Source organism: Pieris napi, chromosome 23 (genome assembly GCF_905475465.1).
Source record: "Pieris napi chromosome 23, ilPieNapi1.2, whole genome shotgun sequence".
Taxonomy (NCBI): Eukaryota; Metazoa; Arthropoda; class Insecta; order Lepidoptera; family Pieridae; genus Pieris; species Pieris napi.
Window position 1 is genome coordinate 1218182 of NC_062256.1, and position 23017 is coordinate 1241198.

At 35.0% G+C, this 23017-nt stretch overlaps 1 protein-coding gene across 2 annotated transcripts; it reads right to left on the minus strand.

The window, feature by feature from the left end:
• Positions 1-3185: 3185 nt before the first annotated feature.
• On the minus strand, positions 3186-22130 carry LOC125061447 (protein Fer3-like). 2 transcript variants are annotated; one of them, XM_047666908.1, is made up of 8 exons: positions 21780-22130; positions 17457-17543; positions 16785-16889; positions 15001-15084; positions 13592-13776; positions 13111-13203; positions 10764-10901; positions 3187-3555 (listed from the first exon to the last, which is right to left on the minus strand). In XM_047666908.1, the coding sequence occupies exons 2-8, from the start codon at positions 17539-17541 to the stop codon at positions 3466-3468; spliced, it is 780 nt and encodes a 259-aa protein (XP_047522864.1). In that variant the 5' UTR covers positions 17542-17543; positions 21780-22130; the 3' UTR covers positions 3187-3465. The 2 variants fall into 2 exon arrangements, with proteins under 2 accessions (XP_047522865.1, XP_047522864.1); XM_047666909.1 differs by lacking the exon at positions 13111-13203 and having other exon boundaries at positions 3186-3555.
• Between the last annotated feature and the right edge of the window lie 887 nt (positions 22131-23017).

Here is a 23017-nt window from a genome sequence, read left to right on the forward strand (position 1 = left end):
AGAAAAATTAATTGAGTTCCTGACAAGTAACGCTACGCCACCATGGCCATCAAATCTATCATCACGCAAGCAGGTATATCCTGGGATCCTTAATAGGTACCCTGGCTTCAACCACGTTTCAGATAACGCAACAACAACGGGAGAATGTTTATTTATCAAATATATCAAATCATGTTTCTTTGGAACAACACTCCTGCAATTCCATTGAATTATCTTGGAATCCATTATTTTTAATAACATTAACTGATTTAATTTTTTCATTAATAGAGGCAACGTGGGACGGTTTCAATAAGTTTGAGTTTATTAAACTAGTTAATAATGCTAGTATCATTTCTAATACATCAGATTTTTCTTCTTCTTTATTTTTGTGTCCAACCAGAGCACTGCCATTTTTAGGCTCTGGAACTTGGAAATCTTTTAAAACATTATAATGAGCAACACGATCATAACCATGTTGTGGTTTACGAGGAGAGCGAGGTTTTAAGAATATTGTCTTTTTATTTGAGGCATTAGTAGAATTATCACGAGATACAGACTTCGATGCGGAAGAATATACGGGTTTTGGTACTTCCGGAATTGTTGAACTTAATGCATCTGCGTATGAAGGCTTAATAGAAGAAAAATATTTACTGGCTTCGGCATAAGACATGCAGCTCTGAGCCATTTTAACTTTGATTTCTGTCTGTCTCACAAATTCTGGACATGACTTATCTATCGCTGAATGGGACCCTTCGACTTCACACATTACACAGTACAGAGGATCTTTATCTGACCTGTCACATGATACACCTGCATGTTGACCTCCACAGTTATAACATATTGGAGTCTTAGAACGACATTGAACTTTGGTATGACCATAACGGCAGCATTTATAGCATTGTATGGTAGGATAAATATATATTTCTACTGGAAGAGCATTATAACACATGAAAATCCTTTTTGGTAAAACTTGCCCATCAAATGTTAATACAACTGATTCAGAGGGTTTCCAAGAAACCGAGTCATTAATTTTTACCTTGCGATTCAAACGTCTTATTTTAAGTATTTTGCCGCAGCCTATAGGTACGGATACATTTTGTTGAACTTCCTCTACACTCCAATCTACAGGGACCCCGCGAACTAGACCCATTCTTGTTACGCTGAAAGTGGGAATGAAGGCTTTTAACTTTTTCGTTTCCAAAAGATTGCAGTTAAGAAAATTATTGGCGTCTTTATAATCGGAAAAGCCAACTACGCACCTGTTTCTTCCTATACGCTTTACACTTCCGGGAATAATATTATTAAATTTGTTCTGCTTTAAAAAATTGCCAAATGTTATTGGATGGAGAATAGTCCCATCGTCAGGTGAACTTTGAATACGTTGAACATGTATAAAATAAGGGGAAACATCGGTAGAAACATATTCAGCACGGCCAATCGAACGGGGGTCCGTATTGGTTACTGAAGTTGTGGTGTTGTTTAAATTTCCCGGGTTAGAGTCTTGAGAGATATTTGAATTTTCCGTGTAAGATGTTGATGGTCGAGAGGATGTGCTATGTGAATTATTATTATTTTGCAAGTGTGGAGATGACGTGGATTGAGATATAGGTTTTGAAGTAACCTTTTTAATTAAAATTGACTCATCTTCTACATTGCATAAGCTTTCGCACTGACAGTAATCACCGCTAGAACCACTACCTTTCTTTTTCTTAATTTTCGTACATTGGCGACAAAGGCGCAAATAACGTGTTCGTTTACGACTTCCTTCACCTGTTTGAGATGATACCGAACAATCGGTATCCATTTTGTCAAATTCATCTTGTGAACCAACAGATACATTTGATCCCACAGGGAGATTCAAGCCAACAAGGCCATCATCCCCCCGACCTAGATCGGGGGGCTTGTTCATACAATATTTACAGAAATTACAAAAACTTACCGACTACACGATGACACTATACACAAATATGATATAAAGATTACATATAATACAAAAATTAAAACTACCAGCTTATCCTCTGCGTTTTAACTAGTAAAATTAAATTAAATATTCAACACCGTGAAAAATACGTCTACCATGAACGAAGTTTCCCGCGCTTTTTTTCCACAATTTTCTTATAAATAGATTACAATTAGTTTTATATATACACATTTATTAGACATAGATTATAGTTACCCTATACTTTGGCACGTTTAGATTTAAGGAGTGCGAAATGACTCACGTCCTAACACATTTTTATTTAAAAAAAAAATTGCAATCTTATAAATTAGTCGTCTCTATCTGCCAAATCGTTTCAACGCTGTGATGAAAAGAGATGACTAGTAAAAATTATGCATTAATATATTTTATATAGGGAATATTCGAGTCCGATATTACTAAAACAGATTCAAAATGGTTTATTTATATTATCAAATTGTCTTTTTCCCAATTAAAAATATTTTTTTAAGTAACAGTAGGCAAACGGGCAGGAGGCTCACCTGATGTTAAGTGATACCACCGCCCATGGTCACTCGCACTGCCAGAAGGCTCGCAAGGGCGCTGTATTTTTTGTGGGGGGGGGGGGATGGGCAATGAGAACCTCTCTCACCGCATGAAACCTGTATAATGCGAACCTATTGCATCACTTCACGCCGGTTTTCTGAGAGAATGTGGTACTGCCCCGTAAAATAATAATAATATAAAGTGTTTAGGAAAATTACTTTATTGCTTGGGTATCTCAAACACCAGATCTATTGTTGACACTGAGATCCGTATCTACTGTGTCTCAATAAATCTAGCTTCAAGAGTTGTCAAACCTTTATTTGTGTATGAAGTTTGATGCATTTGACAGCGCTCAAGACGAGATTGCGACTTAAGATACGGATATGGACCTAATAGTAACAGTTTAGTTATCTCCAAAATATATCGCTGCAACATAGAAAATGTTTAATTTAAATTAAATATCATCTTTTCGCCAAATTTATAAGCAAAAACAGAAATTTTGGACACGAATAAAACTCACATAATTGTAAATATCGTATTTGGAGTTTACTCCTTAAGAAACGATTTGAGTTATAAGGCCCGGTACGGAAATTTTATGAGGAGTAAAATCAAGTGTAACACGAAAAGTTGAGGCGTTATGTAGAAAGAGACAAACATATATATCTGTAGGATTGAACGTGTAAAAGAATGAGATGGAATACATTACACAGCGCATCTCATTCTCGGAGTCTCCTCTTTGTTATTATTATTATTATTATTTATATTGTTTTGTAACATACTTTATGAATTACGCTTTATTGAAGTAATATAAATAATCCGAATAATTACAGATATATGTTTGTTTCTCTTATCATTTTAGCAGATGCGTTCATTTACCCTTTTTTTCTATTCGATATATATCATAATTATCGTTCGTAAGGAGTAAACTCCAATCGTTCGTCGTAGCTGACACACACACATTTTTTTTTTATATATTCCTAATACCACTAAAAGTTCTTCTATGTTCAGCTTTGAAGGTTCTGTTCGCTCTTCAGCTCCAAGGCCCAAACGTGCTGCGGCCATCCCGTCCTACCTTTGCCCTTCTTGTCTGAGTTCTGGAAGCAAATACTTCGATAAATATTGGATATTTTTGTTAGATTCGGTCTAATAGGCTATAAAATTAAATGGTATTCGTATATTAAGAACATTCTTTTCAAAATAATATAACAATCATTCTAATTCTAATGAACAATCATTCTTTTACAAAATAATATATTTTTTTTTAAATTTCGTCACTCCCAATGTGCCCTTTTGACAACTTCTCATCCTCCTTTCGTCTTCATCTCGGAAAATATGTATTTAATTAGATTATAATAGAAGGTATATTGTTGACAAATGAACATTATTTACTAACAAATACAAAGAGTAATTTTTTTTTTTTTTTTTAATAGAACGGGGTGCAAACGGGCAGGAGGCTCACCTGATGTTAAGTGATACCACCGTCCATGGACACTCTCAATGCCAGAGGGCTCGCGAGTGCGTTGCCGGCCTTTTAAGAATTGGTACGCTCTTTTCTTGAAGGACCCAAAGTCAAATTGGTTCGGAAACACTTCAGTGGGCAGCTGGTTCCACATAGTGGTGGTGCGCGGCAAAAACTGCCTTGAAAAACGCTCAGTTGTGGAAGGCAACGCATAGTACTTATACACAACATACTATGTTATGTTGTGTATAAGTGTGAGTTTAGGTGATCTTAAAAATCCATTCGACGTTCCTTCGAACTACAATAGAATCGGTTTGCCTCAGACCACATAAGCAGACTATTTGATTGCCCAATGATGAATTATTATTAGATGAATTAGTAATTCAGTAGGTGCAAGTCTTTAACAGTGCAACAGATTCTGGCCCTAGACCGTCGCCGTCGCATATCCCCTAGGTACAAAGAGTTCTTGAAGAACACTTGGTATGCTCACCACCCCCAGCAAGACTATCGAAAACTAAATGTATAATAATACTAGCAGACCGGCCAAGCGTTGCTGTGGCTAAGGTTTTTGTTATATAACATAGTAGCAAACTATTCAAGGGAAACGGTAGGAGAACACCAGTCATAGGGACCACCATGCTTTTTGGTGGTTATGTCATTGTGACTATCAAATAATAAACAAATATGTTGCAATAAAATAATATTGCGGGTTTAAATTGAGATGTAAGCTATCCTATCTTTTAAGCTGGATCAAACTACTCACGGTGTGCAAATTTGATTGATATCGGTTCGGTAGTTTAGGAGTCCATAGCGGACAAACAACGAGACACGTAATTTATATATATTAAGATTTGCCGACACGAACTGTCATTTTCATAAAAATTAAGTTTTCGACTTTCTACATATACTACTGTTAAGTCATCTTGGCTAAACCCCTAAGTCCAAGTAACATAACAAGAAAGCGCGATCCCACGATCAAAACGCACAGACTGATGAATTTTATATATATTATCCGCCACAGATAACCGCTATCCGATAAGTACCACCGCCATATGTTAATCAATGAATGTTCGTCATTATTTTATGGGCACTTGAAACTAAACGACACATTTAATTCAAATAATTAAACAGATTTATTAATGCTAAATGATTTTGGCCTCTGATCTAATAGATTTTTTATGTCTGAAGACGACCAGTAGATATCTATCTATCTATTGCGGAATATGCTTGCATCATGCGCACATCTCACATATCCGTCACACCATCATACAACATCGCCGAACTAGGTATTACTTGGTTAAATCAATTGTAATTTTTTTCCTTTCGTAAATGTTTGAACCTTTTTGTAAATATGTATTCCATGTTTAGCTATATCTTTAGTATATTTGGTTTTTTTTCAAACCCTAACTTTCACACCAACATACAACACAGCCGAATAGGTTAAGTTAAATATATTTATTAATTTTTAATTTTTTCTTTGTTATTTTCGTAAATGTTTGAAGTTGTGTTGTGTTGTTTTACGTATTTCATCTTTGCCTATATCTTTAGTATAATTGTTTTTTGTTCTATATAAGTTAGCTGTAGGATTTAATCGACTCATCACCGAAGTCGTAGGTTCGATCCGCGGCTGTGCACCATTGGACTTTATTTCTATGTGTGCTCGCTCTAACGGTGAAGGAAAACATACATCGTGAGGAAACCGACATGTTTTAGGCCCAAAAAGTCGACGGCGTGAGTCAGGCACTGGAGGCTCACCTACTTGCCTATTAGATTTAAAAATGATCATGAAATAGATTCAGAAATCTGAGGCCAAAACCTAAAGAGGTTGAAGCGCCACTGGCACTTTAGCTGTAAGATTACGAACTAAATAAATAAAGAAAATACCCAATAAAAAATATTGCTTCAAAGAAGGCAAGCAAGAGAAGTTAAGATGGTATTAGGGGTGGCCACATCAAGCAATAAAAATTAATTGTTGTATATTTGTATAATTTAAATTATTTTCGCCACGTTGATCGAAAGAGTAGTCCATGAGAAACTGTTAGGCAAACAGTAATTGATAAAAAGAATATCGAAAAAAGAAAGAAATCGAAAAAAGAGTTGCCAACATTAGAAACCAGGATTTAAGATGTTGGCATTGGAGAATCAAAGAAAATTAATTTATATAATGTTTGCTTTAGATATTAAAGAATCAGGCTGATTGCCCCCAACCTTTTAACTGAATTTAAATTTTCTGTATCCTTAGATACCCCAGGTATTTCTTTCAGAAAAAAAAATTAGAAGTTATACTTCTTTGGCGTAACAAGATAAAATATTTTCAAAAATTGTATTCTACTTTTGTAGAAAAAACTAAAATGTTGACTATAGCTAATTTCAGGGTGACGGTTTTTTGTGACGGTGTGCACGCGCATAAAAATTTACTCTCATCATTTTTCCCTACCGCGTCAAAAGAAGTATAACTTCAAAAGTTTTGGCGTTTTGCTAAAAAGAGCTAGGGTCTGTATCCATAGTTGCTCCCCTCACACTTTGAAATCCTTTTTCGTTTATTTTTTTTTTATCTTTTCGTGTATATTGTTTGCCTATAAGTGCTTGTCACGTTAAACATTGTATTTTATTTTTCTTGTACCCTTGTATCAGAGTGTCGTTGGAAAACTTATATAAATAAATAAATAAGAATATCCTTGAAGTCCTTCAGTGCTAAAAATATAATTATTACCAGTATCCGGTGAAACGATAAAAAAGTTACTGACTTTGACGTAAACCAGAGACTGTAAACCAGACACAGGTTGTAAACAGGAAGAGCGAGCACGTGTCGGTACCATAAACAAATCGAACAGGTACTTGACCTAGATACAAGGCGTTTCGACCAAATATTGCGATTTGATTTAACCAAGATACCTTGTTGCTAGTTAAACTTTTTAATTCTACATTAAATAATATTACTGTTTGAGCTTTAATAATTAATCTTTAATAATAGGCGGGGCACATGGCAAGAGGAACGGAAAAGTGGAGCAAACAAAAAAGAGAAAGACAATTTAGAAGGTGGATACACGAAATTAAAGAAATAGCCGGTGGTACATGGCAGAAAGGGGCACAGTGCAGAGAGGAATGGCGGGATTTGAGCGGCCTTTGCCAAAAAAGGGCACACAGATACATAAAAGAAGATTTATATAAAACAGATACGTATCTGAAGTAAAAGCTATTATTATTATTACTAATGAATCCAAACAAAATGGTTATTTAACATTTCTTAATATGAGTATTAGTTGTAATTAATTTTTTTTTCTCCCAGATTTTTCGATGCATTGTTCAGATCTAGTTTTCTTGTTTTGGTTGATATACGTTAAAAGTACGTAATTTTAATTGATGTGAAGTGTATCGCCTTTATATTTTGATTATTGTCCTGTTGCATTAAATAATATCGTTCTATAACTACATATAATTACGGTTAATATATTTAAAAATCTTAATTTCCTAATTACATTTTTAGGATTCTTTCAATGAGACTTGAAAAACTTATAATTTTACGATCGCCTTATGTCTTAAATATATTTAGAGATAAAAAATATATTTTTATCTATCGTATAAACAATTTTATTTAATATATATACAATTTAGTTTCGTAAACCTGAACCTTTTATGTTTAGTTTAATTGATTTTTGTTGTATATATCTTATGTGTTTTAAAAAATAAGTAAATTTAAACTGGAAATTACAAATAAACCTAAAATTATATCATGTTTACAATAATATTTTCAATAAATTTATTAATTTACTAGCTGACTTGGCGAACATCGTACCGCCTAACAGTCGATTCTTTATTTTTTTTTAATACTTATTCTGCTATTCGGGACACCGGTCTAGCTAGTAAGATAAAAAAAGAAAGTTGAAAATACGAATATAATAGCTTTTTCACTCAATTTTTTAATTTTTTATCTCCGTAAGAACCATCCTCGTACTTCAAGGAATATTATAAAAAAAGAATCAGACAAATCGGTCAAGCCGTTTTCATGTTATGTCGTGACAACGGAAAATGGGTTTCATTTTTATATATAGATTAACAAAATTTTCGTACGCAAGTTTTTTTAAATTAATTTATAATCTCTTTATAATATTTCCCCAAGATTCAAACCCATTAAATACCAAACAGCCCAGCTAAACAGAAACCAGATCCCCTTTTATTACGCTGCTAATCTAATAACACCACATGGCCCGACGCCCACAAATTAGGAAATACATTTCCCTTCTAGCAAACTTTTACACTCAAAATCTAATATATAAAATTCTCGTGTCGCGGTGTTAGTAACTCCTCCGAAACGGCTTGACCGATTCTCATGAAATTTTGTGTGCATATAGAAGTCTGAGAATCGGACAACTATTTTTCATCCCCCTAAATGTTAAGGGTAGTCCAACCCTAATTTTTTTTTTTAATTTTTAGATACATGTTTTTATGATACAGCATTAAAAAATACATACAACCCCCAATGTTGCACCCCTCTACGATCAACCCCTATTTTTTATTATAAATGATATGGCAAAACGACGTTTGCTGGATCAGCTAGTGTATTATAAGAATTTATATTAATATTAAGGGAGAGCAGTGTTAGCCTAGTGGCTTCAGCATGCTCTTATCCCTGACGTCTCAGGTTCGATCCCCAGCACCAATGGACTTTCTATGTGCACATTTAACTTTTGCTCGAACAGTGAAGGAAAACATCGTGAGGAAACCGGCTTGCCTTAGACCCATAAATCGACGGCGTGTGATCGCAGGAGGCTGATCACCAACTTACCTATTACATTGACAAATGATCATGAAACAGACACAGACATCTGAGGCCCAGACCTAACGCATTAATAAACTATAATACGATGGTTGATTGACGGCTCATTGGTCTAGTGGTTAGTACCCCTGACTGCGAATCCATGGGTCCCGGGTTCGATCCCCGGCTGAGACAAACATAGATGTGATGAGCATGTGGTGTTGTGCTTAGGTCTTGGGTGTTTAAATATGTATTTATATGTCTATCTATCTATAATATGTATCTATATCCGTTGCCTAGTACCCATAACACAAGCTTCACCAGCTTAGCATGGGACTAGGTCAATTGGTGTGAATTGTCCAAAAAAAAAAAAAAAAACTTCAGAAACCAAAACAGATGCGCTTACAACCCTTGTTCTAGGCCCCGGATTTCTATTTCAAGCAAATAGGTGATCAAGCTTTTGTGACACGCCGACGACCTTCTAAGGCATGCCGGTTTTTACACGAGTTCTTACTACTTACTCACCGTACGAGTCTAATGCCGGTTTTAACACGTGTTCTTTTATCGTACGAGCGGTTAAAAATTGCTGCACAACCGGGGTTCGAACCTACGCCCTCTAGCCAAACAGATCCTTTGTTATGGTGGAATGTTGTTAATCGCTCGCATTCATCGAATAAAATATTAATTAAGGTTTAACTTGGTCCAGAAGATACCAGAGCTGGTGATTTCCTTAACATGCTGGTGCTTTTGTCCCTTTGGAAAAAAAGAAGTTGGAGGAAAGACTCTTACCTGAGCCGTTTATATTCCGCAAGTCAAAAGTCAAAATCATTTATTCATATAGGTAACACAATGTAGTGTATGAACGTCAAAAAGAAATACATATTAAATGCTTCTAATTTTACATTTACTGTCAGTCCTCAAGGGCGTAGAACGGAAGAGAAGAACTGGCAATAAACTCCGCCACTCTTTTTAATCGCCAAGTTTTTTGATTTACACAACATTTATAAGCTGCAACCATTGCATTGAGAGTGTCCATGGGCGGCGATATCACTTAACATCAGGTGAGCCTCCTGCCCGTTTGCCCCCTGTTCTATAAAAAAAAAATTACACCATGTTCCACCATCTTAAGAAATAAATAATAATAAAATAAATTAAAAACAAAGATTTGTCCTCTATCAGCAGTAGGTGAAATAGCACGCATTTACATTCTCGTGGGAACAACACGCAAATACGTAGTCGAAATAACTAACATCACCGCTATGTATAAGTCCGCAAGATAGATAGATAGATAATAAACGGTTAAATTTTTAACTACAGAACATTAACCGTACTATCTATATAAATAATTTGAAGTGCATACACGTTATCTGCATCAATTAGGTAATTGAATACTAAAAATCCCACTTGAGACTTTCTCAAGGGAATGCACTCACTGACGCCGAACAAGTGTTTTAGTCTGTGTACTCTAGTGAATATTGTAAACGGTTAGGCGTGCGAGGCCAATGGAGATTTTTTTTAAATTAACGAAGTTTAGTAATAAATAATATTATACTGAAAATATACTCGAAGATGGAATACAAATACAAAAAGGTTCAATATTTACGAAAGGAAAAAATACATTTAACTAACTAACCAATCAAGTATACAGTAGAAGATTTGAAGTTATGTTTTATTATAAACATAATTATATTACGTTTCGCGTGCTTTACAGCGTGCGTGGTCACGGTGACTGAAGAGAAAAGGTGTTACATGTCAAAAAGTAAAATAGTTGTGTTATCTGTATTTATTTCCCCGGAGTTGGTATCGACTAAAAGATGGAGGGTTTTGGCAGAAATGGCGTGCAATCAATTGTTATTGTTGTGTTCTTTTTTTTAAATATATAAACAAGTAAGACCGTCGCCCATGGACACTCAATGCCAGAGGGCTCGCGAGTCCGTTGCTAGCCTTTTAAGAATTGGTAAATTGGTTCCTATGTAAATTTTTGTTTGTGTATCTTTTTTTAACTAATTAAATACATGCTGTATTTCATTTAATTTTTATAGACAATCCAACAGGGCCAAAATCTTTGATACATAATTAAATAATACCTGTCCATGTTCATTTGTCCGTCTGCGTGGTGGATTGTGGTGCAACTCGGCTCTGAAGCCGCCCGCAGGTTCGCCGTCACTCTCTAACACCTTCAATAAGTAAGAGATGTACGATGTCGCCAGTCGCAGTGTCTTTATCTGTGGAATATTTCAGTTATCTGTATTTTTGTATCTGTCAATTCGTAAAAATTAAAAGGCGCGGGCAGTTTTGTGATCAAAGTGTTTTATTTAAATACCAAATATATATAATTCTAACGATTATTTAATAATCAAAAGAAAATTAAAACAAATTTTAAAAGTTTGGTCCCTGTGGCAGTGTTCTTTTAACGCTGGCAGCATTTCCCCCTCTATTGCGATACTTAATCGCTTAGTAAGGAAAGCTTATTTTTATTATTACTATTTAGATTAAGACAATTATAAATACTGTATATTTGAATGATATGATGACAAATAAACCACATTCCTAATTATTAGTTATAACGTCCAATTAAATTGGTTTTTTTTAATGTTGTTGACCTGTTATATACTAGGTAACTAGTATATACCTAGTTCCAGGCAAAAAAATTGCAAGCTTTTAAGCGTTTGGGAATTTAGATTAAAATTGGATTAAATATCAATTCCCTACTATTGAAATTAATATGAGTGAACATTTTTTAAATATTTTTAAAATTATAATGTATTTCTGCGTGTATTCGAATAGAAATATTTCCTCTTTATATTATTCGTATAATATATCGTGTAATACAAGTAAAATATTATGCTTTTAATTTATACAATATCTAGAATTATTATTATTAATTTATAAAGTTGGTTATGAGTGAAATTATCAAAAAACGATTATTCTTACTTAAATAATAATTTTTACTAAAACATATTTTTTTTAATAAACGACCTTCTTGGTGGACCCTCAGTCGAATTGATTCGAAAATACTTCAGTGGGCAGCTGCTACTTTTTTTTTTCACCAGCTCTAGTTTAAAGAACTGGGTCAGATTTTCAGAATACTGAGTACGAAATCTTAATTTTGACAAATGATTATACCTATACTGATAAAACCTTTTAATAAACGATTACATATGTGTAAGTTTAAAGTTGACACCTAGCGAGGACTGTCAAATTACGGTTTTGACATTCAAGAGTCAGACTTAGCGGTACGTCTCGTTCTTTTTTATAGAATAGGGGGGGGGAGGGGCAAACGAACCTACGGGACGCCCAAAAAGGGCATTCAAAGGACACCCATTTTTAGTAGGCGCCTTGCCGGCCTTCGAGGGAGGAGGCCGTTCAAGTATTACGTGAGCACTATGGGGGCAGGGGGTCTTTGATTTTCTTATTTGGTGATTACGTCAACAGTAATTATTTACTTTTTTACACATATTACCCACACATTGTCTATGCTTGAAAACGAAATGCATTTTCAAGGATTCCTATAAAAAATTAATACGTTTATGTACTATTACTTTTGTGAGCTTTGCTTACTTTTGCTGACAAGAGGAGGGGGGAGGGATAAATTGCAGTAAATCTGCTTACGTAGTACTTGAACGGCCCCGAGGAGTACATCCTTCTTTGAGCAATTGGAGGTCGTTTCTCTTAGTTAATCCCACCGGCAGTCAATGCCAAAGCTTATTCTTTAATATCTGATTCTTACCCTTAGTTTCTTTTGTTTATGACAGCGTCATCGTAGTTACCATAACGTCAAAGCAAATAAAACTTCTACAATGGAGATACAGTTTTATTATTCGATAGTAATGGTTCAGCGTTCGCACCGGTTCGCGTATGAAATTATGAATCGATAAACACGGCAGAGGACTTATTTTTAAATATTATAAAATAGACATATATTGACTATTCATTAGACATATACATATATATCATGTTTTGTTTCCTACAAACAACCATTGAGAAATAATTGTTTTAATACAATTATTTCACAATCGTTGTATGTAATTCTTCCTAGAAAGATAAAAGAGCGACTCATGGCCATGTGTAATACCTTTTCAAAATCCCTATTAAATGCGCCAAAACTTGTAATACACTTTTCAGTAGAGTATTTTTTTTTTCACAGTGGAGTTCGAAGTAAACAAGAAGTTATGATTTGAGAAATTTTTGAGAAACCAAGAAATTACAGAAAATAAAGAATATCAGACTGCCATTTTAAAATGGCGACGGTAGTACCAATGTCAGCCGTCAGCCAAGAAGAGTATGAGGCACTGTACCACCTAAAGACTACTTCGGAATTCCAAATTTAAATCTGACACAGACGCTTGATTTTTTATCTATGGTATTTGTAATATCTATTCTAGAATTAAAAAAATATCTATGGGAAGTTTTAAAAATATATTAAAATCATACCTTTGACAGTTTTGTATCGGGCGGGACATTAGGTATACGGCCCCTTAGGTCAGTAAATGCTGTGTTTATGTTTTGAGTACGACGTCTTTCTTTCTATAGACAATACATAGACTAACATTTATTTTTTTAATGTCAAGTTTATAAAAAAAAAACGTGCCATTTTTTTAAATATTAAAAAGTTACGGATTTCGGACTTAATACGTAAGAATATTATTTCTGTGTATTTTTTTCATGTTCTGTGCTTTATGAATTAAAAAAAGACAAGAACCATAAAGATTATCAATACAATAGAAAAATATTTACAGTTGACCATAACTTACCAATTATCAACATTAGTTTATAAAAAACAAATCTATGGGTACGATTCAGAGTCGAGACTTAGCTGTCACTGCTGTCAAAATCCAACACCTTTTTGACACCGAGTGACATTTAGCTGAGTCTCGTCTTAAAATCGGAGTGTAATTATAAATGTCAGATTCACCTTTGACAGCTTCGTATCCGGCGGCACATTAGGTATACACTCCCTCAAGTCTGTGAACGCTGTGTTTATACTCTGTGTTCGTCGTCTTTCCTTTTTATTAGCTGTGGTTCTCCGTTTGACAACTCGGACGAACGACGGCTGCGCGCGGTCGTAGCGTGGCAGAGATTGCATGTCGCAGTCTATTCCTAAAACAAACGCAAAATATTTATTTCAATTGTTTACAGAAATACATACACTATCCTTTAAAGGAGCGTTCAAGTAATACGTAACGAATTTTGGGGGGAGGGGGTCCTTTTGTAAAACGTTACGATGCGAGGCGGGGATTGCATTACGCGCTATTGTTAATATTATTTACGACTTACGTAATGGTAACTTTTAGGTATAAAGAGTCACTGTGGGAGGTCACGAAACGTTTTACTATTGAGTACAGAAAAACGTTACGGCGCATTACATGGGGGGGGGGGGGGGTTTATCAATAATCTAAAAAAAATGTGTGACGTAATACTTTAACGCTTCATTACATACTATGCCAATACGATAATGACGAGATAAAATTAATAAAAATATATAAGATTTAACACATAATATACACAACGCTTCTGCGAACTCGTTCTGCGAACATATAAATATGTCGATAGTGTCGGGGTATCTGTGCAACAGACTGGTTCTGGACCTTGGTATCAAATAACCTAGGCCTTCGCCGTCGCATTTTCCCAAGGTACCAAGACCTAGGAAAGAGCCCGAGTTCTTGGAGAACACTTGGGTTGCTTACCACCCTCTACGACTTTCAGTACATAGCAGGCCAACTGTAAGTACCGTCTGGTTTCCAATTGTACCCCACCATCCTTAAGACAAATAATGTTCGGTACATTAATAGGTAAATAGTAGAGCCGCCAAGTCTAAATTTATTCTGTATTCTCTAGGTTTAAGAATAACTTTATTTCTCATACGTATTGCATACATAATTCACTTACTGAGAAACAATATTTAAAACTAAGATTAAAAATTAGAGCGCACAGATGTAAGTATATAAAATAACAAAACAAAACAGCAACAATGTGGGTAGACATAATAAACTCGATCAGTCAAGCAAAACATAGCTGTTCGAATTAGATTTTTTACTAAATGTGGCATTGATGGCACATTCTGATATAGCAAGTTTTTATTAATTATTTTATTATTTTTTATAAGACTATTTTTATTCTTAATTTATTATTCTATAAAACCCAATACCTAAACATTTTAGGTATTGGGTTTTAATTGTTTTTGTTTAATTTAAATACTAATGTATATTTTAAATTTAGAGGTGTATACTTAATCTACATAGTGTGTGTTTTTAGTAGCTTTTTAACCCGGGTATTCTGTATATTTACGTAATAAATATTATTATTTTATAAATATGTATTTACCTGCATTTTGTGAAAAGTTATGATGTATGATATTATGATGGAATCCTTCGTACGACTCATTCGATACTTGCATTTCGTCGTAGCCTGTAACAAGAGTGAATGACATGAATAATTGTATTTTTCTTTATGTAATAGGAGGCAAGAAGGCTCGCAAGTGCGTGCCGGCCTTTAAAGAGTTGCACGCTCGTTTCTTGAAGGACCCTAAGTCCTAATTGGTTCGGAGATACTTCAGTGGGCACCTGGTTCCACTTAGTGCAGGTGTGCGGCAAAAACGCTCAGTTCAAGCTCCGAACAACTCCTCTGAACACTCTCCATGGTAAATGTGGTAGAAGATGCAGAAAGTGGCTGGTCGTAGACGATTACGAGGAGACTACGGCCACAGCTAATAGAAGCCTAGGATCCAGAAAAGCCTATTCACCATTTAACCTGCGTTAGTTCAAGGTAGAAGATTCATTGCACAGCTGTGTTGGCAGTGGCGTAACAACAGGGGGGCAGGGCTGGCAAAATGCCACGGGACCCCTACCCAAGAGTACCCCTGCCCAAGAGATATTAAGTTCTATGGATGAATCTGAAGTCTCCAATACGCACTGGGCTAGCGTGGGGGACTACAGACCATTCCCCTTTCGCCCAAGAGAGGAGGCCTATGGCCATAAGTGGGACATATACAATGTGTAATTGAGTACGCTGAAAATCTCGAAGTTTATTAAAATTAAACTGAGTAGAGAAGATTTTCACTGATATGGCCCCATCAAAAGAATTGCCACGGGCCCCAGATGGTATAGTTATGCCACTGTGTGTTGGCCTAGTGGCTTCAACAAGCAACCCTCCTCCCTGAGGTAGTAGATTCATTCCCCGCTGTGCACCAATCGACTATTAGTCTATGTTTGCATTCGTGATGAAAACTAATACCAAAAAGACGACGATGTGTCAGACAGCAAGTTGATCACATACTTGCCTATTAGAAGTGATCACGGAACAGATAAATCTGACCCAGACCTAAAAAGGTACGTACGCCATTGGTATACGGCGTACGTACCTTTCGTCTTGATCCAAATTGCGTTTCTCACAATATCCGTAGCGCTGCTGATGTTGAAGCATCTTTGCAAGCATTGCAACCCTCCTCCGCCAGTTCAGACACCTATGTTGGTTGGCCTTTGAGTATGCTAAACCTAGTCCACCTCTACTGGGAGCTGAGCTGGTTTGCAAAAGAAAATCGTGAGGACTGCGGATGGTTTCTAGGTGGGAAAACTCATATCATAGGGGCTGTCCATTAATGGCAGTGTGGAGTTTCTTGCCCATTCTTCTCCACACGAAACTACCTTTTGGAAGGGGCAACTAGAATCTTCTTTATATATATATTTTTTTTTGACGTTCAAAAGTGCCATTTTAGATGGTCTAATAATTAGACTCTAATTGAAATAAATGATTTGACTTTGACTTTGACTTTGGCAAAAATAATTTGATTCGCATAATTACACCATTCCTTTAATATTATTTTTATGCCAGTCAAACCCAACCTGCAACCTTTCTGACCAGACATTTTATCATGGTCCTTAAATTTCTAGAATAGAATAAGATTATACAGTTACTTAAAAATAATATTATAAACAATTTAAGATTCTTTTGTAGGTACAAAAATACACGTGATTTTTGGTGGGTAGTCTCAAATCTCACCACGTATCACCATAGGGGAGCCTCCCTACCCTCACGTGGTTAAAAAATGTTAAAAAATCATCACGTGATTATTGGACAGCCCCATTAAAAAAAATATTAAAAATACTCACCATAATTTCTGCTGATGAAATTCGTTTCGTGATACATATCTTGGGAATCGAACTCGTGAACTTCCCCCGCATTGGGCCAGTAGATGCCACCATCCATTGGACTACCTAAAATATACCAAATTTATTGACACATCTATTGCAGCTTAAATAATTATTAATGCACTATGCTCATGGGCCTAGTGGTTTCTCGAGTGCAATAAAATTGTCTTCTATTACTGTAACAAACATTTATATAGATAATACGAACGGATTCAAAATAAATCTAATAATGTAAAAATAACATCAAAATCTGTCCAGCCGTTTAGGAGTTTAATTACAAAAAAATACACAGAAGATTTATATATATACCAGCTGTCTATTTGCTGTATAGATAAGACCTAGATACCGACTGCAGTGCCATCTGCCTGGCAGTGGCGGAGACTTTACTGCCAGTTCTTCTTTTCCGTTCTACGCCTTTGATTTGAGATGAGCAGTAAATGTGAAATTAGAAGCATTTAATGTATATTTCTTTTTTGACATTCTACTTGACAGTATATGTGCGCATTTAACATTCACTCACATTCACAAGGGCAACGGAAGAACTGGCAATAAACTCTCCGACACTCTTTTTAATCGCCATGTTTTTTGTCTTAAGCTCAGTAGGTAATCCGAACATTTCTCAAGATATCGTACCTTGATGTGTTTGTTGACAGTAAAATGGCGGCTCATATCTATCAAAGCCTTCGTCTGGGGGAGTGGTACTGCCGTAACTCGACATATCTGGAATAGAAGATGTTATTTTACACCACCATACAGCATGGTCAGCCAGAAACCTGTGGTATTATACCCTTGATCTGGGCTCAGATTTTTAATTTTATACTATACAGGGTGGTCAAAAAGTCGTGGATAAAACGCAAATAGGGGATAGATGAGGAGCTGTAAAAAATTGTTCTACGGGAGGAATCTAAGCTTAACCCCTGCAGAGTTATAATTTATTTTGCGTTTTATACGAAAATTGACTTTTTTTACTAATCCTTATTAAAATTCGAAAAAATTTACATCCTTTTACAATTTACAATACACTCAATAAGCAACTTTAAATAGTATGTCTAACGGAAGAACTCATCAGTACCTACCAATCTAGTGGATGTTATGAAAAAGATACAGGATGTAAATTTTTACAAATTTTAATAAGAATTAGTAAAAAATGTCAATTTTCTTATAAAACGCAAAATAAATTATAACTCTGCAGGGGTTGAGCTTAGAGACCTCCCGTAGAACAATTTTTGCAGCTGATGACCTCATCTATCCCCTATTTGCGTTTTATCCACGACTTTTTGACCACCCTGTATATATATATATATCCTGTATCCAATTTGTTAAATTCTGTCACCTCATTGATGAATTATTTCTACAATAAATATAATTTATTAAAACCTAAACATAATAATCAAATATACAGTATATACAATTATCTTTAAAAAAATCAGTGGCGCTACAACTTCTTTAGGTCTGGACCTCAGATTTCTGAATCTGTTTCATGATCATTTTTCAATGTAATAGGCAAGTAGGTGATCATCAACCAGTGCCTGAAACATGCCGTCGACTTTTGGGGTCTAGACATATCGGTTTCCTTACGATGTTTTCCTTCACCGTTTGAGCGAATATTAATTGCCCACATAGAAAGAAAGTACATTGGTGCACAGCCGGGGATCGAACCTACGACCTCAGGGATGAGAGTCGCACGCCGAAGCCACTAGACCAACACAGCTCAATACAATTATCTTAACAGGCAGAATATACGAATTTAGATTGTACCTCCATAACATTTTTGTACCATATTCTTGCAAATTATTATTAAGTAGATATTATAAGAAATTTATGTGTATTCTAAACAATGTATGCTTAAAAAATACGAGTTACAAGAACCACATAATTCAATCCCACGGTATAAGTCAGCAGAATTTTCCAAATTCCGTCTGCAAAAACTAACCTGGGATTTCAGACACCTCTCATTCTAATTCTTCGCGAATATAACAGAATAATTAAACACTACTTTATCCAGAGGTATATGATATATTCAGAAGTGGGCTAATGAACTAAAAAAATCATTCTTGCCTATTATATTTAAAAATGATCATGAATCTGAGGTCCAGGCCTAAAGAGGTTGTAGTGCCACTGATTTTTTTTTAGTTTAATGTATGTATTGTATAATCATTTCCTTTCATGAATGTTTTAACCTTTTTAATATTACTCTTCCAATGTTAATATATTTAGTAAGTATAATTGTTTTTTGTTGGATGTAATTTATATTAGACGAAATAATAAATAAATACAGTAAACGCAATTAACAAAATAGTAAATTACTGATGTTTATTAAAAATTACGACACCATTATGATGATCTCACCATCGAGTGAGACAGAGGAAAGGAAGAGCATAGAAGATGTCTTTTAAACCATAGAGAAAACAAATTTATGAAACATTGGACTATGTGTAATATGTGTGTTTGTGCGTAATTTATAAAGTAACACCAGAAAGAGTACTCCAGCTGTCATTTCCCCGCTGTATTGCGATACTTATTCGTTAAGGAAAGCACCAGCTCTGGGGTCACCGGTACTATCTTCCAGGCACCAACTTAAATCTTTAAGAGTCTCTACTCCAAAGGGAACACAAACAAATTTGGAGAAAAGACTCTTATATTTGAGCTATTATTATTACCTATTATGTATGTTAAGATAATTTTAATACTACACAGTATAATGTGTTGGAAATAAATTCTTAGATTTATTACATTATTTTGAATTAAATATTTTTAAAACTTATTTACATGTAAAATCTCGTAACATCGGATCGGACAACGCGATAAACATATGATAAGCCTATAAAACACATATGCCCGGCACATTTGTCTGTTTATGTTATGAAACTTGTGTCAAAACTAAAATTCGATTGACTGTTTTTGTTAAAACGTCACTATCAGACATGGTTTAAGATCGAGGAGGTACCTCAAAATGCCGCATCCACCGTAAGGAAGGTGATTAGATTTTTAAAGTCAAGGTGCAACAATTACTCATAAATGACTTCTTATTATGACATTTGCATGCCTGTTATTGTATGGCTGATTGTGCGGACTTTTCTTGTTGTTGTTTTTATTTTATTTTGTACCAATATCATGGCAAATAAAGGATTTATTATTATTATCTCCAGATTTGGCCTGTGGATTGGATCTCGATGGAGAGAAATTTAGGGATGAAGAAGAGCCGAAACTAAAGCACTTGAAACGTGGGTGCAGGCGCTAATTAAAGATTTAAGTTGGCGTCTTGTTGCACCAGTGTACCCCAGCGCAGTCCCAAAGTAAGTAAGTAAAAAAGTAAGCAAAAAAGTACCCCAGAGCTGGTACTTTCCTTAACGAATAAGGCGAGGCAATGACAACATTAAAGGTAGATACAGTACTGGGACCACTATTATTACTATGTATGTATTTAATTGTTATATTATTTTGTGTTAAACATGTTGAAGATTGGCAGATGCTGAAGAGCCCTTTGCTCTTAAAGAGGTCTTAGATCAGAAATATGTATAAACAGAAGTGATCTCTTGTAGACATTTTATGTTAATAGATATGAAGATCCTTTTAGGTTTAATTCCAATGGATTATTTAACCATTCTCATAGAGACGGATCTCTCTTCAGTCGGTAGCTCATGTCTAATCGTGGTCAGCAAGGAAACATCTGGAGTGGACTGCTTCCACCGGTTTCTGTCCAGCGCCTCTCTCTTTGGTTAGGGGGCGTCCATAAATTACGTGAGCTGTTCTTTTAAATTTTCTGTCCCCCCCCCCCCTGGTGAGATGTCTTGAGATTTTATTCCACCCCCTCCCCCAACCCCCAATTTGTTGACCCCCAAGTGTCGGTTACGTAAACGCGTAAGAAGCTATCTTTTTGAGCTCGGAGACCTCAAAATAACACAGAATTCGAAAAAGTGAAATGTTGATAGTTTAGGTATGGAGTTAGCGGGAAGTTGCAGAGATGGCCTTTAGGGTCAACCGTTTTCCTAAAAAAAATTTTCTATCAGAAAAAAATTGCGTGATATTTGCCGAGACCCCCTCTCTCCAACGTAAGATTAAATGAGATTTGACTCGACCCCTTCCCCCCCTTAATCACCTCACGTAATTTATGGACGCCCCCTTACCTCGACTACTTAACTATTAAATAGGAATTAGGCGAAATAGAGAGCCAAGGGGTGTTACGATCCCTATGACCTCTGGCCGTCTTTAATGTTTAATTTTAGTAAGGATACATTTAAGTAACAAATTTGGCCCGAGGTCGAGACCTCTAAAGCGTTGTAGCGCCACTGTATAATTATAATATATACTTGCTGACCCGGCTGTTTGCTGTTTTGCCATGTATATTATTTCTAGGACAATTTTTTTTAGTTCAATAAAAATAGCTAACAATAATAAAAAATAGGGGTTGATCGTAGAGGTCTTAAAATTAGGGGTATATGTACCTAGGTATTTTTGTACGATGTATTAAAAAAAATAAAAACAAAAAAAAAAATTCTAAAAAATAAAAACAAATTTTTTGGGGTGGACACCCCTTATCACTTAGGGGGTTGAAAGATAGATAGTAGACGATTCTCAGACCGACTGAATATGCATATAAAATTTGATAAAAACCGGTCAAGCCGTTTCGGAGGAGTATGGTAACTAACATTGTGACACGAGAATTTTATATGCTTAGAAGATAGGTATTTAAAATTGTCTGAACTGTCAAAGAGAGACAAAAAAATCAAAGAATTTAATGCCAAAACCTATACAGCGTTGTTATTTATAATATTATTTATCTGGTAAGGAAATTGATTATAAATAATTTATATTCCTATTAATATAAAGCGTCAATTACGATAACATATAAATATATACGAAGTCCTGGATTCGATTCGAAGTAATAGGCACAAATCATATCTGAAAAAATATGAATTAAATGTTGAACATAATTTTATTGGTTGAAATCCTTACCTATAATATTTATTATATTATCACAAACAGTCACGATGTAGAAATATCACATCACTTTTTTATATTACGGTTATTCACTATTAACACAGAATAAAAATATATTTCTTTTTCTTTACCATATAAAACGATTACACTAACACTGGCAGCTAATAAAAAAAACGTCACGCAATGACAGGATAATACGCGGGAAACGACAAAAGAGGTCGGCCTCTAAACAAATACTAGAGATGAATTTGTGTGTCCATATTCTGATTGGTTACACGAATGGGCGGAGTTTCTTTCATTTTATCTTCGTTTTATAACGTCGTAAGCGTCCATTTATTTTTAGACGTTCCACTTGAACTTTTTTAAAGTCTACTTGAGACTATAGACAAATAAATGTTATCTACTGTCTAGTTACAAGTAGCTTATCTGAATAGATAAGAACTTTTTTGCTAAAACGTTTTTAGCGGCAGGTAAAAGTTTTTAGGAATAACAAAATGTGTTGATGTATTTTTACGTGCGCGTGTTTTAATTATTTTAGAGCTTAAATGTTATAAAAAGCAATTTTTGCATTAAAAACGCGTTTAATCTATAAACATAAAAATGAAATTAATCTAATTTAACTAAAAATCTTAATTTTCATAAATTCGATTTTTAAAATAAAGCCATCTGATTGGGCTACATACTGGCCAATGATATCACGTTTCCGATTGGGCGGAAGCAGGACGTTTATCGCGCAAACAAAATATACTTTCGTGATAGCTACTTAATCTAAGTGTCTGGTAACATTAGTTTGCTTTATTTGTAAATTATTTTTACACAAGTGACTCAGTGGTTACGGTCATCAAGTCTGGGAATCATAAACTTCTTACAAAGATTCAGAAACGAACTAAGTACGACCGAACGTAAAATCCAATAAATATTTGATGGAGTCGAACTTGTGCTTGTGCGAACTTTTTTCTGTCAGAAATTGGCTAAGTTGTATTTAATATTTATCCTTAGCGGTCGGAATTTTGGCGCCTTTCAGTGAATGACGTCATGGCAGTGATTGTAAATTGTAGGTGTCGCTACAGATTATAAATTTACGTAATTTAAATGAAATTTGACAGAATCTCAAGTGTTTTATTTAGGTACAGATTATATAAAAAATACTTTGCATAAAAATGTCCTAAAAATCCCTAGTAAATTGTATCTAATCTAAATGATCTGTGGGACCGTGCTAGCTAATGGCTTCTGTGCTGTTTTTTTTTAGAACG

Bases quoted from the DNA above. Each gene is read 5' to 3' on its own strand.
- LOC125061447 (XM_047666908.1), bottom strand. From the start codon at position 17,541: ATGTCGAGTTACGGCAGTACCACTCCCCCAGACGAAGGCTTTGATAGA. The intron at 16,890-17,456 runs GTACGATATCTT...GGTATATTTTAG, and splicing joins CTGTCAACAAACACATCAAG to GTAGTCCAATGGATGGTGGC. The intron at 13,777-15,000 runs GTAAATACATAT...CGTTTGTTTTAG, and splicing joins TAACTTTTCACAAAATGCAG to GAATAGACTGCGACATGCAA.